At 39.5% G+C, this 16,990-nt stretch overlaps 1 protein-coding gene across 5 annotated transcripts in view; it reads left to right on the forward strand.

Annotated features, from left to right (window-relative positions):
- The window catches only part of kiaa1549la (KIAA1549-like a), a 112,040-nt gene that overhangs the window by 49,327 nt on the left and 45,723 nt on the right, over positions 1-16,990 (forward strand). For all 5 annotated transcript variants that reach the window (XM_084936280.1, XM_084936281.1, XM_084936283.1 and 2 more), the window contains exons 5-10: positions 377-599; positions 3,583-3,716; positions 4,647-4,815; positions 12,793-12,852; positions 13,792-13,952; positions 16,009-16,180. In XM_084936280.1, the coding sequence (XP_084792406.1) occupies positions 377-599; positions 3,583-3,716; positions 4,647-4,815; positions 12,793-12,852; positions 13,792-13,952; positions 16,009-16,180 (919 nt within the window). The remainder of the gene's footprint in view (positions 1-376; positions 600-3,582; positions 3,717-4,646; positions 4,816-12,792; positions 12,853-13,791; positions 13,953-16,008; positions 16,181-16,990) is intronic.

A 16,990-nucleotide genomic window follows, 5' to 3' on the forward strand; every position in this document is an offset into this window, starting at 1 on the left:
AGTCAGATTCATGACTGGTGAGGGCTCAGGCTATAAAATTCCCTTGAGTCAGATTTGACTTAAAAAAAATGCCAGGATTATAAGTATTCATAGTCTGATACATTTATATTTGAAGCCCATCGCTTGAGAACAACATGTATCAGACAAAGATGCTTGGTGTACAGTGTAGTTTTCTAAGCTTGTGTCACCTGGTAGAGCTGATTTCTGCTCTGATATGGTTTCTGCAGTTCTTTGCAGTGTGTGTGCTTTAAAATGAGGACACAAATCCACTAGGTAAACAATGCTTTAAAGACAGTCTGCCCTGAAATACAGATATAAATGTAGTTTAAAAAACAAACTCCAACCAGTATTGTTCTCCTCTGCGTCTGTGTCACAGGTGGAACATGATGACTGCAGCCCTCACAACGTGACGCTGGGATACTACGTGACCAACGGGAAAACTGTCTACATTTCCGCCATGGTTGTCAGAGCCCTGAATGTTTACGGTTTTGACAAGCTGCTGTCGGACATCAGGCAGCACACGCCATTGGTTAAGGCAGTTCTGGTTCCCGTGGCAACCTGGGTGCCTGCTCCAAATATTCACCTGCAGCTGAAAACAGGTGATGAAAGCAAACAGAAAAATAAGATATGATGGAGCACTTTTACTCAAGAGGCTCTCACAGCACCAGCTTGATTAGGATCTGGCGATGGAGGTGGAGTATGAGAGGAAGCAGAAGTTAAAGATGTATAGAGAAAGGGAGGGAGAGAGAACACAGGGAGGAGGACACAGAGGAAGAGTAGAGCTGAGTCAAAATTAGAAAATTTTGATTACATGTCTGCTCTCCTTTACTGTTCTCTGATACCCTAAATCCCATACAAACTTCCACGACTGCAGAGCAAAGGCAAATTGCTCCATTCATTTAGACAGCCTGGTAAGCCTCTTAAAAAACACACATTTCAGCATGCCCACCCAGACACACATCGAAACCTCATGGGAGCAAAAGTAGGGCAATGAATGCAATTATTGAATTGTTAGTTAAAATATACATGCACAGATTAGATTTCCTTAAAAAATAAGTAAATCTGTAGAATTTGGTAGCTTTTGTATTGGTATCACTAATTATATTATTAATTTCTGTTCAGTTTTATTTATATAGCAGCACTGCATAACAGCAGGCACCTTTAGCCACTTTAAGTTGTAAAGTTAAGACCCTCCACAGTCAGATGATTTCTTATGGCAAAAGCATATGGCAAAAGTGGTGAGGAAGAACTCTCAGTGCATCGTGGAAAGTATCCCAGCAACCCGAGCATAATTAAGGAACTGTACAGGGTCACTGAATCCAGCCTAACTGTAAGCTTTGTAGCCTCATTTTATAAGCAGAAGGAGTGTCTATCTCCTGAATCCAAACTGGGAGCTGGTTCCACTGGAAACCCCAAGAATCACAAGTAAGAGAGCAAAGTGCTCTACTGGGATAACGTGATATTATGAGGTCTTTAAGAAATGATGGGGCCCGATCATCAAGAAGCATTTTAAATTCAGCTCCGGTTTTATGGAACTAATGAAGAGGAGCTAATAAGAGAGAGATTTATTTCTCCCAAGAAAAGAAGGAAAGACAATTTACTGTCTATAATTAATCCTTTTCTTAAACTTGCATTCATGAAAAAGAAACATATTAATAATGGGCAGGATAAGAATAATGATCACCTCTGAAACTCTCTTCATTTCGCTGAAGTAATATTGTTTCACGGGCTGAAGATGGTAGTTGTTAATGGGCAGAGAAGGCATTTTTCCATGTAAAATAGTGGTTTAATCCATCCCCCTGCCATAGAAACTAAAAAATACCAATCATGTTATTGCAGTTTTTTTCCTAACCTTTGTGTACAGTGATACATATCTCTGTACATTTTATACAAATCTCTGTGCATTTTTATCTGTGCATACATTTTTTGGTATGTATGCCACATCTTTTTGTTCCTTTCTAATTAATAAAACTATATGCAAAAATGTGCAAAAATCCTTGGAAGCAAGCTCCCACTATGGTTTTGCTTTAAAACTGTTTTTAGTGTTAATTACAACTTTGACTGCTGTTTATCTAATGTACACTTTTGCATTAGCAACTAATTAGATGTAAAACATTTTCTCAGCAGTCTCATCAGACACACAGTTTCAGTTGAAGCTACTTGTTCTGTATTTCATGACTGTAAATGGCCAAACTGGCCAGTGCTTTGTAAGAATTATTCATTTAAGATATGATTTCTTTTATATGCAAAGATGATAGTGTCTTTATGAAAACCATTATGACTATTCAGTGTATTTAGTGTATGTTCATGAACCCTACATAGTGGCTTTAAGCGACTGAGAACATCAATTTTTTGGCTTCTTAGCTCTCTGCCAATTCCCACACTTTAGCACTTGTAGTGTGATGTTTGCTGTGTTTGTTGTATCTACTCCTGGATGTGAAGTAGGCACTTGAAGCAGAAATTAAAACCCATTTCTGTGTTGTACAGCTTTAATCCATAAATGTATAGTATATGCCAATTTAGCAGCCACAGATCCATTTGCATAAGATTACCAACTGGGTCAGCAGTGTTTGCGCCTGCACAGTGTTGCAGGCTAAGACACCAGTGAATGATGTAGTGTTTTTTTTTTTTTCTTTTTTTGAGAGATGTAGCCCGCACTCATAAGCATCACAGCATTTGAATTTAGGTCAGAATATTTTTCCACCTCTCCTGTCCCAGTCGCTACAGAGCTTTTTTTAAAAACAGCAAAGAAAGACAAGAGTGCAAGGCGAGAACAGAGGGCGACAACATTAATAACATCTGCTGTAATCTGATAGACTCAATATTGCTTACCCTGTGCCTCCTCGGTGCAGGACTGTGTGACGCTAACATAGAAATACTCTTTTCAGTTGTTCTAATTCTAGATAGTGACGATAATCCTCTTTCTGTGTCTCACTGCTTAGGTTTATTGATCACACAGACATTTATATAGGGCACTAATGCCTAAACCACAGCCCCAGATACAGATTCTAGATGCAGCGTGATGAAGTGGATTGCTGAAGAGTTTTTAAATAATTTCTCTTCCTATGATTCTTGTGGTGCAGCAATTCAATTTGTAGCTACAACATTGCCATGACAACAGATTAAACTCTAAATGATAGTCTGTTTTCTGAAGAGCCAGATTTTGGAGCTGGTACCTGAATACGTAGCTTTCTGCTAAAGAAATCACCAGAGTATGGCATTAGAGGCACTGGACACAAGGTTGCCACCCATAAATCAGTTATAATAAATATGAATGTGTCTGACTTTCAAACTAAAGAGTTTTTGTTCAATAATTGGTTTATTTTATCCTTTTAATGATGAGAGCAAAATGAAATACACTTGATTGATAGAGGAGTAAAAAAGCTATCTGCACTGGAAGAGGCTCCCAGGCTCCCGGGCCATGTCTCATCCTACTGAGCTAACTGCCCATAAAGTGAAAAATTTTAAAGCGTCTTACCACCGGTTCATGAAAAAAAACAAAGGGAAAATTGTCAAACTTTGTAGGTTTTTAAAACTACAGCCTATAAATAATGTTGTTGTTTTTTATGGTTTGTTTTCCAGTGTTGAGGTTTGTTGGCCCGACAGACAACATCTACTCCTGCAGTTTTGTTCAGATGTTGGAGCAGAGGCTGGAGAACGCCTTTGATGAAGCTCAGGACAAAGTGCTGGAGACCTACAACACACTCACTGTTGAGGTGCTGCGTGGGGCGTTTTTTTATTAGAAAAAACAGATGGACAAATAAGCAGTATTTGCATGCTGAGAAGGTTTACATGAATAACAAAGTCAAATTCTCGTCACTTACCAGAAAACAAGCTTTCTTGATTGTATCCACTCTATAACTAGTCCGAATACCTTATTTCAGGCGTGTGTTTCTTGTGTTTTCTGTGGTAATTGCCTGGTATTTTTTTCTGTTAAAAGGTCAGACAGTTTTGCAGCAATTTAAAAAAATAAAGAAGAAAATAGCTGTGTTGTTAAACAACTGGAGACACAATCAAAGCTCATTTGTGTGCAATGCTGTTTTATTTTTTGCAAACCTTAGCTGTTTTTTTTTTTTGTTTTTTTTGAAGCTCTTCTTTCCTCTTTCTTATTTCTTGTCTCTTTCTCTCCATCTGTCAATGTACCCTCATGAATGCAGGATATACTGCACATGCACACACCATTATAATCAGAAGTAGGTCTCAGCATGAAGAGACAGATATATAGGCTCCATTCATAATTTATCCTCTGAAATATTAACACTCATGGAGGAATGTGATGGGAATCCCTCGTACCTTGTATTGCCATCCACTCGTTTACTGTGACTCATTCACATAAGGTTCACAGCACCACCTAGGTCTTATTATATTGTGCTCACTCAAAGTGTAATACTGTGTCTGAAGCTCTGGTATGCATTCTTTATGTGGATTTTTGACATTTGGCATGATACGCTTAGATATTTCAGCAGGAATATTTGAATTATACATGCAGCCGTAGCTGGCTGTTTGTGTGCCCGCTATAAAGTATTGAAGTCATTCTAATATGACAAATATTAGAATGACTATGGGGCACATAGTGTACCATATTTGACAGGCGGATTCAAATAAAAATAATAAAATGTATTTTGTGCTTGTGTGTTTATCCTCAGATCCAGAGTGTGTCTCAGGAGCCTGACTCCCCCTCAGTCACTCTGGTGTATGTGGTGAAAAATCAGGATTCAATACTTAACGGGACAATTTCCAGCAGTCTTCTCAACCAGCTCACTGCTGAGCTGGTGGGGTACTTTCTGTTCTACCCACCGCTGGTCATCGCTGAGCGTAAGTGCATCCATAATACACTCAATACACTTTTATCCATTCAGTTATTTTTTGCACTTACAGCTAAAGTGCTGTACATACATACTGTACATTGACACACAGTAATTGATTATTCATTGTAAGATAGCCATACGCTTTTGGTTTTATTTTTCCCCATTTATGTTTATTGAAAGTTTTAGGTTTATGGCACCCAGAACAAATAGTAATGAAATTTAATTAGTGCATCTGTCCTGTTGATTAGCAGAAACAGATTTTGTGAGCATTAAAGCATGCTTTACATCGCTTCCAGTGTGGTTTGCTGCAGGTAGGAATCCTATTTTTGAGCAACCGCATTAACAGTTTATGGTACCCATAGACTGTATATAAAAGATGGTTGTAGCCACTGTAATGATCACCACAGGTGAAGTTAAACTTTGTAGCTGATCTGCACTACAAAAAAGCCATACATGTATTCAGATAATCCTTTAAAAATGCTCCAAAAGTCAGAGCCCGTTCTCACTCCCGAGGCGTAATGTAGTGACGACCTGTCAAGTCCAGAGGCCTTCCTGAGGAACGTGAAAGGTGACCTTCAGTGTTCTTTATGCTATGCGCCGGGTTATGGATGAAATCCAGTAGAATGACGCTCCCGCGGTAATACACATTCCTTACCCTTACCTTATCCCTAACCTTAACCAGCACTTTAATGATTTTAGATAGTGTTTTCCAAAGCGATTTAAGTAAAACAAATGTACATGTGTAGATTCATTCCAAACAGTTCTCATGTTTCCTAATTTTTCCGATCTCGTGATATATGGACGTGTTGGGTGCCCGGAAGCGTAATAAACAGACGATTTGTCACCTAGCGTAAAATGTTACGCTTTGGGAGTGAGAATGTGTTGGAAGCCACCAACAGCACATGATGTCGAGAGGTCTTTTAGAATCACTCCAGTTAGCGAAGGTGATGCTGATTGGCGCCATCGACCAATGAAATCAGTTACGCCACTCAAAGTTGTTATGAAGGGTTAAACTCTCTATTGTAGCCTATCAGGCTAGAAACATGATGTTAATGGTGTTAGTTTTGCATTTAACAAGCAAATTGACTCACTTTTGGAGCCAGCCTCAAGTGGCCATTGGACGAATTGCGGTTTTTAGTATTTCATTATTAATCACTGAGATTGTCAGTTTGTGCAGCACACAAAGAGTTGGCTAGAACAGTCTAATTCAGAATAAATGATGTATAACCAGTAAATTAGAGTTCAGTTAGGGTGCTCAGTACTCATTCACTTGATCTACCTTCAAGCCATCTCCTCAGAGTCACGGCTGGATGATTATGATGCATTTCTAATCTTTTATAAAGGGCTGCAAGGGGAAATTAAAATGAGAAATTCATCATCGGGTGAGGCATGTTGCTCTGACAATTTAGAAAATATTAAGAAATATTACATTCACGCTTTGCAATGTTTAGTTAAATGTCGCAGCAACACTTTAGCTGTATATGTCAATGCACTGTGCCAGAGCTTATTATAACACTATCAAAAACAACCTCATCCACAGCTGCCATTGTACGAGACTTAGGAGTGACATTTCAAACTTTGGCCCGATTTGGCAAGATTGCTTTTGACATTATACTGACTTGACGTTATATTGCCCTAATGGGTGTTTTTTTTTTTTTTTGTTTGTGTTTTTTTTTTTTTAGTTCATTCTGACAAATCAGAAGGAGCCTCTTCTGATTTGTCAGGGATAGTTTATAGCTGAAAAGGTGACTTTGTAGTTTTTGTTTTGCTTGTATCTTCATCACCTACTGAGAAGAACTTCAAATAAATAAATACGTTACATTTTTTATTTACCCTGCTCTGTTCCACTTTAATCAATATATCACCCAGAGGTAAATTTGAGGTAGGTTTGAACATGTTGTATATCTGCCTCAAAAATCCGAAACCAAGAAAATATCAGGGAATGTTTTTATTTATTTTTTATGACTTGCTAGAGTGTTACACTCATGCTGGCAAGGCTGGAATGAAAACACAACAAGAACAGAGATGGTTCCCACATCCATGTGTATTTTTGTCAGGTTTTAAGCAGCAGGAAGGGAACATGGGTGCAGAACATGACTTAGACAAAGGTTGGAGGCAGAGTGGAGGACTGCCCGTGTCGGATATCAGTATTGACACAAGACGATCGAACACATGCAGAGCAGAAAGAGGCGTCAGAAGATGATGCTCTTGTTTGTTTTCTTCCCATAAAGCAGTTGTGAGTCTCTTCACGCTAATTCCTTTAGTCTTTACATAACCATTGTTCTTTTACTTAATCTGTGCTGCTTTGTGCTGCTGGTCTGAAACTGACATGGCATATGTAGGGGTACCTTCGTGAACGCTGACTACTGAGAACCAGTGAGTTCACTGCAGGGCGTTGCATGTTTCGTGACATAACAAATGTCTGACCTGCTTCTCTACGGGGGAATTAAGGATTGGGTAACACTGATAAGAGGCATTTTCTAGAATATCATGAGTGATGCAGTTATTCCATTCTCATTATCAGAACATCAGATTCTGCTGTTTAATCAAACCTGCTGGGGTTTCATTTTTCCTTTAGCATCTGGTGTTGTGACGCGTGTCCTGCAGCAAAAATGAGACGAGTGAATGAAAGCATGGATAGGAGCAGTAGAAATGTAACTAACTACTTTAATGCAGTAGAGTTTTAATGTTATTTATTTATTTATGTCATGCTATATTTTATGCTTTTTTTACTTATTATTTTGCAGTTAAATTAACTAAAAACTCTCATTATTTGTTATGGTTTTTATGGTTGCTATAATGTGACATTAGCAGCATTCTGCATAAACAGTAAGATTATTTTAGGTACTCCTACAAAATGCAAGGTGCTACTCATTTTTTCCCCACACACTTCAAAGAGCTCTCACCTAAGGCTTTCCTTGCAATATTTATATTTTTTCTAATTCAAGAAGAGTGATGGTCTTTTATCACATATATGTTAACAGAAAGAGGTCAAACTGTTTAGTTACAGAGAAGAATAAAACAGAAACACACAAAACAATGTTTGCATAGGACTCTGTGAAAGTGCATCCACACTGCTTACATAGGAATTAAGAGGGTAAGTAGCAGACCGGTTCTGCTAATGAAATGCGCTTGATTAACTGATCATGAGCAAATGTGCCCACCTCTATAAAAGCGCAGGTTTTGGCAGCTTGCTCATCTGGAGCGTTCAGGTCTGTTTTAATGCCAAGGAGGAAAAACATCAGCAATAATCTGGGAAGGCTTATAAAGTAATTTCAAAACAATTTGAAGTTGAGTGAGAAAGATTATTCACAAGTGGGAAACATTTAGGGCTGTTGTCAATCTTCGTTTGATGATTTGGGCTTGTTTTGCAGCCACACAATCTGGGAATCTTGCAGTTATTGAGCTGATGATGAACTCCTCTGTATACCAAAGTGTTCAATCTGAAGCCATCTGGCTGACAGCTAAAGCTAAGGAAAAAATGGGTCATTCAGCAGAACAAAAATCTCAGGAACAGCAGCAGATATGCAACAGAGTGTGTGAAAAAGAAAAGAATCAAGGTGCTGCAGTGGCCCAGCCAAAGCCCAGACTTAAGCCTGAATGAAAGGCTGGCCCTAAGAGAGGCGTGCATAAACTAATGCCTGCAGGACTTAATGAAGTGAAGCAACATTGGAAGGAGTGGGCCAAAAGAAATGTGATGGACTGATAAAGTCATATAGGAAATAATTATTTCAGCTTGTCATTATTATTAATACAGCCCATGACTGAGGGTAAGGTAATTCCCCTGTAAATAAATTGAATTTAAATGTATTTTATTTGCATTTATGTATTTATATATTTAGCTACAAATACCTGAAGGTAGGTAGACTACAGGAAGCTGGTAACAACTTAAAGAAATGATTAAGTTACCTGACTATATGAAGCATTACCTTGACAAAGGCCACTTTAGGGTACTATAGAGTAATTTGTGTTCTTTACTCAAATGAATAACCTGCAGTCACCTCTGTCACTTCAAGTGTTTCATTCAGTTAAAAAAAAACAACCCAAAAAACAGTGCAACTCCGGAAGATCTTTACGGTAAACATTAATTATTGCAGTAGCTGACGCAGACTCTACAAACATATGTAAATGACCATAGACCCCAAAGGTGAGCCACAGGAGCTCTGTTTGTATTCCGGTCTTGTCTCTACTGCCATCTGTGAGATTTTGAAAGGGCAAACAGCTGTACAGCTCCGATCATCTCAATCGTGCCATCGGCAGTCTGTTGACCATGTCCCCCGAATGAGCTAATTTTAGCCCGGTGAGATTAGATTAGTATCTATTTGTGCATGCTCTCAACACCCAAAGGGCTCAAACATCACACTTCACATAGTCACATGCAAACCCACTTGGCATCACCACGGAAACAGTGTCTGTTCTCTTAAAAGCAGCACGTTTGTCTAGGGAAACAGTGAGCGAATGGTTTTGTATATAATAATCTAAAAACATAATTAAATGAACAAATGGGTGGAAATGATCATATGCAGGTCACTGTATTGGTCAGAAAAATTAACTATAGTTATACTGAGATTCATATGAACAGTCTGTTTGCACACAGAGGAGCATATAGTCATTTAAGTGTTTGCATTTTTGAGGATTAAAGGGCAACCTTATAGTATAATTATATTTTTTAATCTTTCACCAGGTGTATTTCATTATTCTTCAAAGTACAGGCTAAAGTATGCTGCGTGCCTGTAAAGCAGTGAAGGCATGTGTAATGTGAATTTAATTAGCTGCCATAGGGAATGACTGTGCGTGTTTGAGCCTGTCTGCATTTGCTTTGGTGTGTATCCTCACCTTCAGGTCAGTGAGAGGTCTAAATTATTCTCATTATAATGTTGTCTAAACTGAGATTAATTTTGAAAAAAAAAACAAAACAACGACTTTCTGTGCATAACTATAGGTTAGCGTGACTGAATTTTGGCAGCGTACATCTGAGGGAGCTTTGATCTCACGTGGTTATTATATCGTGCTGCTTTAGCTGTCAGTCAAACAAATGATGCAATTCTTTGTGAATCCTTGTTTTCCCTCAAACAAACTTGCTGTTCAGAATATAAAGCACTTCATCCCCTGGATTCAATCAGAGCAGGTGTGGCTTGAGCGATTGATAGAAATAAAACAGAGAAATAAAAGATTTTAGGTTTCATATTATGAGAAAGAATTCCATGTCTGTGTTCATAAGGTAAACAGATGAAACTGAGGCTAAAAAAGTATACACATGTCCATGTATTACCATGAATGCAGAAACTAGTTCAATTAAAACAATCCAATAGATGCCAATCTGCTCACTATCCTCTGTGTCTAAACCCTTACTCTGGTTGCTGATAACAACACAGCGCCCTCAATTCCTCAGTTACTTTCACCACTCACTCGTAGCATCTGGCTTCAGAGAAGCAAAATGATTACTGTCATAAAGCTCTTTGTCACATTTTAAAGTGACAGTGTTAATGTGAGGATGGCTGCATCTGTCTTTTATATATAGCCTATGGAAAATGCTCACTCGATAATATGTCAATCTACAGGTGAAAATAGTCCACAGGCAATAATATTACACTTGTTGAGAAATGGCATTTTTCTAGATAGTAGAAGTAGCTTTTTGCTTTTATTTTTTCATCTGATTCCTCTTCAAGTTTCTTCCTCTTTTTTTCCAGCTGTTGTGTTGATGAAATCAGAGCGCTGGAGTCATCTGCACATTGAGCAGGTTCTCAAAGTGAATGAGTCTAAACTTTCACACTTCGGTGCGGATTGTCTTATGTGTTTACGCGAACTTGTTTAACTCGAGAGGACAGCGCAGTGAATATGAACTCGTTCAGATACAGAGACGTCAGGCAGACAGGACGCGGGCTGATAACAGCTACTGCATCATGTAATGCCACTGACTCAGGCTAAACACTCAATGCTCGGCAAGCAGCCAGCTCAGAGGAGTTAGGTGGAGACAGATGGTGAAACAGGCAGATGGGAAATAAGGAGGGAGAGCTTGACGGATGAACAGGACACAGAAAGAGGTCGACAGGCTGAGGGAGTGATGATGTGTGTGTATAAAAGCAGAAGGAGACGGCCGGGTGGACAGAAAGGAGCCGGCGTTTTAGGAAATGAATACACTGACAGGTAAACAAGCAGAGAGTGAGATGCTAACAGAAGCATGCGAGCGGGAAGGAAGGCTGAAGGCTAGTGTAGACGTGAGAGGTAAAGGAAATCAAAGCAGATAATGAAACCTGACCTGCACGCACACTGCTGTGTAATAATTATAGTACATCAGCAGAGGAGATGTGTAGCTCAATTATTTATTAATTATGATTTAATTGTTACCAGGGAAAATAAACTTGGAAGTAATAATAATAATAATAATAATAATAATAATAATGGATTGCATTTATATAGCGCTTTTCGGGGCCCTCAAAGCGCTTTACAATTCCACTATTCATTCACTCTCACATTCACACACTGGTGGAGGCTACAGTTGTAGCCACAGCTGCCCTGGGGCAGACTGACAGAAGCGAGGCTGCCATATCGCGCCATCGGCCCCTCTGGCCAACACCAATAGATTTAATAATCTATTAAAATACATAGGATTGGGCACTGGATCGTGGAAACTACCTGCTTCCCCGCTATGTTTATTAAAGTAGCCAAGACAGACCTCACGAGAAGCGGGCCACATATGCAGTACGCCTTATAAGTAACTTTTAAAAGATCATAATATATCTTGTTCAAACTATATATGGCTATATGACATTTATACATATATATTTATATCATCTCTTTCTCATTATGTCTTTCTCCTCCACTGCTCTCTATCCTTGCTCATTTCAAACCTCTTCTGAAGGGCTCTAACACACGAAAATGTCCATAAATTTATTATCAGTATTGTCACAATCATTTAGTGTCAACAGATTAGCCATGTGACCCTCCGGTCTCCTGCCAGGTGACAAGAGCTTGCAAAACAACAACAACAATAACAGCTGGTTATATGCTAACATTGTAGCAGCTGATGTTAGGCTCTGATGTCCTAAAAATCAGAGTTTCTCTCTGATAAATAGGTTGATTACATTCTCACATCGTATTCGCTGAGCCCACAATCTTAGAGGTAATTTAAAGAAAGATTCAGTAAGGCTGGCTAACTAATAATGGCAAAAAACAGTTCGGGATATCCTCAAAAACTCATCTTAGTATCGCTTTCATCAGACAGCAGTGAGCTTCACTGACTCATTAATTCATATTAGACTCTTTTCAAAAGGTTTTACAGCCTCCTCCAGAGTAAATAGACGTTTACTGCTGAGGTAAACAGCAGGCTGACAGCCTACACTCTCTACCGATGAATGGTGTCCAGGGTTTTTGAGGTGACTCAGGGGTGAAAAAGTAAAAATACTGCAAATTTAATCTCTCTTGGAAGACTAAAACATGTTTTTACTACAGTGGCTATCATTGCTAGGGTTATGCATTTGAATTGGGAGGGCTAAGAAAAAACAATTCAGTTGACTGCAGTATACGATCTACTGACATCCAGGGGTGAACGTTTTCAAACGTTACCTTTAACAAAGGATTTTTTTCTATTTCTGTTCCACATGGGTTCAACAGCCTGAGTTTAAAAACAAAAAACTGCAACTCACGCCATAAAAGTGTACACCAGAAATAGATAAATAAATAAAAATACGATCTTAGGGAACTGTCAGTGGTATTATTTATAGAAAGGAGCTCCATCCAAAATCAGAAGTTCTGGTCTGCATGTGTGTATCTTTAGAAAATACTAAAAAATATCCCAAAGTAAATTTTAGATGGTAAAAAGACTCAAATGAGACTTTCTCGTATTTCTATGAATTTTGTTATTGTTTTACTTCAGATTAGATGCCAAACTGCATTTCATTGTTTGTGTTAGATACCTTATCAAAGACAATAAATTGAATCTAATCTAATCTAACCCCCTATTTCTGTCTCTGTCTGTCTCCAGCTCTTGAGTACCATAATCTCAACACATCTGCAGCAACCAAGAACTACTGGGTCATAACAGGTAAATTGCGCGCACAGACACAGACATGGACTGAGGTGCTGCTTGGTGATCAGTGGTAATCAAGAGCTGCATTGATTGGACAAAACAGCAGTTAGTTAAATGCCTGCCGCGTGCTGTTGTGCAATTCAGCACAATGGTATTGGATCTTTACATTTTCCTTTCCTCTCCTCTTGAGCGCCCCCCATTCCCACCTTCCTTTGCACCCTCCCCCCCTCGCCCGCTTAAGCTCTCCGTGTCAGAGTGCCTTTAGCTGCTCTGTTCCCGGGAAAACCTATTGATGTATAATTCACAGCTTCCTGACCGGGGCAGAGGGAGAGATCACTTCACATCACGGCCGGGTGTGAATGATTCTGAAGTGTGTGTGTGTGTGTGTGTGTGTGTGTGTGTGTGTGTGTGTGTGTGTGTGTGTGTGTGTCTGTGTCTGTGTCTGTGTGTCTGTCCACGGCTTCATCTCACTTATGGCCTCTAGTAAGAGGCGCACACTCAAGATCAAGATTGATGCAAGCACCTTCATCTGTTTGTGCGTGTGTGTTTGTTTATATGTTTGTGTGTGTGTGATACAGACAGACTGTTTGATCTGTGTGCCGCTGTAGCCCTGATAGAAGTTTCAAGATGATCAGCTATTAAATTGAAGGGACAATCACCCAGTCCTCTCTGATAGCACACTCATCTCCTGTCTGCTTGTTTCTCTTATCTATTTTCCTTCTTTCTTCTCAAGTATCAATACTGTCTTCAGCTAATTTCTCTTTACATTCTCATTCTCTCTCTTTATCACCTCCTCACACCTATTTTCTCTTTTCCTCCCTTTGCTCTTGTCCTGTTTGTATTTTCCTTCCTGTCCTCCATCTCTTCACTTGTCTCCGGTTTCTCTTCTCTTTGACTGCCTGAAAACCCCGCCTTCAAAATCCCTCCTCTGTCCTCTCTTGTCTCGACTCACAGTGATCCAGGATGTAGACAGCTCCTCCCTGGAGGTCAACTACCAAAGCTTTGCCAGTCTTATGGAGCAACGGCTAGCTGAGCTCTTCCTGGTGGCTGGCAGGCAGGGCCCTCGGACGGCGAGATCCCGGCGGGCCACCACTGTGGGGGGCTACACCATACAGGTAGGTGGAAATGGGATTTGTGGATCTCAGTGTGTGGCTGTGATGATGGCGTCTTCTGCTTCCTCCATACGGGAAGAAAAACACTTTGCACCTCTAAGTTTCATCACCTTTTGTATTTAGAAACTGGTACACAGTGTTCACCTACTCAAGTTTATTTTTTAGAGATTCAGGTTTAGCTTTAATCTTTTATTAAGATAGCTCTAGGTATTGGGATTTCACATTCGGTCTGTAGACATCTACCTTTTTCCAGAAAATGTGGGACAGAGTCTCAGAAGGTCACAGTAGAATCTGGTTTCTAAACTCCTTTCTGTGCTTCAAAAACGAATTAATATGTATATTTACTGGAAAAATATAACGATAATTATAGTCATGGTTGTCTTTGATATTCCTTCACTCTGCTTATACAATCTGTAATTTACTGTATTTCACATTACACATGTCTTTGCTGTACTAACGATGCTCAAAGTGGTGATATAGAGCAGCGGTCCCCAACCCCCGGGCCTCGGACCGGTACCGGTCCGTGAGTCGTTTGGTACCGGGCCGCGAGAGTTGAGGCTCAGGTGTGAAATGTATGGTTTTCAGGGTTTTTATAGGTTTTCAGCGTTATTTTGTTATCGTTTTTATCGTTAACTCGGTTTTCCTGGGTCTTTTCACGTGTGTTATGAATAAATCTTCTTTTTTTTGGTACCTGTACTAGTTTTATTTTGTTGTATTTATCCGCGACACCTTAAAGGCCGGTCCGTGAAAATATTGTCGGGCATAAACCGGTCCGTGGCGCAAAAAAGGTTGGGGACCGCTGATATAGAGGACCTACTATGATAATTTCAAGCAACATAATTTTGTTCTTATATTACACTTTGGTAGCTTTACACCACTCACAGTTCATAATAATCAAAAATCTTGGTTCTTCTGTTCATCCTGAGTTTTAAGTTTCTGTTTCCCCTCCCTCTAAGCCATGCAAAATGGGTGTATCAAATTTCAATGTAATAAATAACATTCACATTTGCCCTGGAAGAACTATCAATGAACATAGTGTCAGTATCATTCCCTGAACCCCCTTCAGGGCTTTGGGAAATGGCAAACTTACTATTTGTGAATGTCTGTGTGTCCCTGGACAGCTCCAGATTCAGCACCCTGGACAGCGCTACTGACAGTAGTCAGCGGGGACGGGTTTCAAAACTGTTGTTGCGTTCAAGAATGCTGATATTCTGAGCGCATAAGCTGCAGGGGAGCATGAAGTACGCTGCCAGAAAACTGACATGGAAAGGGCAAACTTTATGAAAACTGAGACACACTACAATGTCAAACCTTTAAAAGCAGTACCCAAATATTTAAATAAAGTCTTAAATTTGTCATAAATAGGTCTCAAGTGCCAGTAAGTTAATTTTCATTGTGTTTTTCTAGTAAAACCCTGTGTGTGTGTGTGTGTGTGTGTGTGTGTGTGTGTATATGACATTTTGTGTATTTGTCACCTCCCGGCTCCAGTGCTCCATATTGTGCAAATTAAGACAATGTTTGACTCTTCCTGGGCCTTATGCCTTACACACCCGTAAGGTTTTATGGTTGCCATGGATGATCGGTTTTACGCCTGCAAAGTGGAGGAGGGAGAGGCTGGCAGAGAGAGACAGAAAGGGTGGTGCGGGGTGTAGCCAGTGGAGAAATCATCCAGCCATTTAATAACACACATCCCTTCTTCTTATGACAAAATCAAATTACCGGACTTTATTAAACCGTGTAATGTTTGTCAAATTAAAAATGGTGTTTGATGTATGATGAAAGGAAATTGAGATTTCAAGTGACTCAGTTATCCTCGAGTGTCTTCCCCAAGTGTAGTTATCTTCCACCAAATGCTCGACTTGATTAAAGCAACTGAGCTGATTCAGAGTTTTGATTGGGCCACCAGCAAGAATTTTTAATCCTTTGCTCGGTAGAGAGAAAGAGAGTTTGGATTTTGTGTTAAATCTTGCCATATAATATGTTTTATCAGTATAAACTGCGGTAAAACATTTTTTTCTCATATTACTCAAGGTTTTATGACATCCCCATTCTCTTGCAGATGGTGAGCATGCGTAGACTTCCCGGTCCCAAGAACCCAGCAGAGATGACCTACTATGCCCAGCTGAATGGAGCACCCATCTCTGGAACCACAGCTGCTAAGACACTGAGCAGTCTGGACTCCCAGACCATGGCTCTGACCCTGGGATACTTTGTACAAGTCCAGGCTGAACGTAAGCTTCTCATTATACTCCTCCAGTATTCAGTTACATTGTCATATATCATGAATATCAGGGACCAGGCAAGTCACACAAAAGAGGGCTTTATTTATCCCAGTGTCACTATGCATCAAAGCTATTTTAATGTAACAAAATGTAAGTGTCAGTTTTTTGGCCATGACCATGTTGATTGTTGTAGCCAGAAAGCTAGCTAGGATGCAAGCTAGGCCTAGCAGGCTTTACAGTCAAAAACTACCAAAACTGGTAAGTTATAAATTATCCCAGCATAGACTAGTTATGACATATTGGCTATAAAGATCAAAACTGTTGTTTGGATCAGGCTGTAAACATGCATCGCTGTAAATATGGGCATTTTTGTGGAGACTCATTTTTGAAGCCAGGCTCAAGTGGCCACTTCAGAAACTGCAGTTTTTAGGACTTTGGCTTAATTTTTCATGCCTGTAGTATAACACTAACATTAGCCTTAAATTGTGTGTATCTTTGTGATAAAAAACAAAACAAAATGTAGAAGGACTTTATTTGTAAATTTGTGAACTAGAGTTGATACAATAATTGCTTTCCTTGTTACCTCTCCTCTTACAGTTGCTAACTACTAAGTATGCTCACAAAATATATGCTAAATTAATAGTGTAGTGTTGTTATCAACTTAAACCATAGTGGGGTGCAATTTGGTAAATAACAAGTGGGCCTCTTAATACTAACTGTATATTTATAGCATAATTATGAGCTTCCAACAAACAGGTTCGTATGTCTGTGAAGGTTCTCAGTCATCCAGGTCATCGTAGTCAAAGGAGCTTGCAAAGA

The sequence above is a fragment of the Perissodus microlepis genome, chromosome 7, assembly GCF_051167445.1.
Source record: "Perissodus microlepis isolate ML-2025 ecotype Zambia chromosome 7, ASM5116744v1, whole genome shotgun sequence".
NCBI classification, from domain to species: domain Eukaryota; kingdom Metazoa; phylum Chordata; class Actinopteri; order Cichliformes; family Cichlidae; genus Perissodus; species Perissodus microlepis.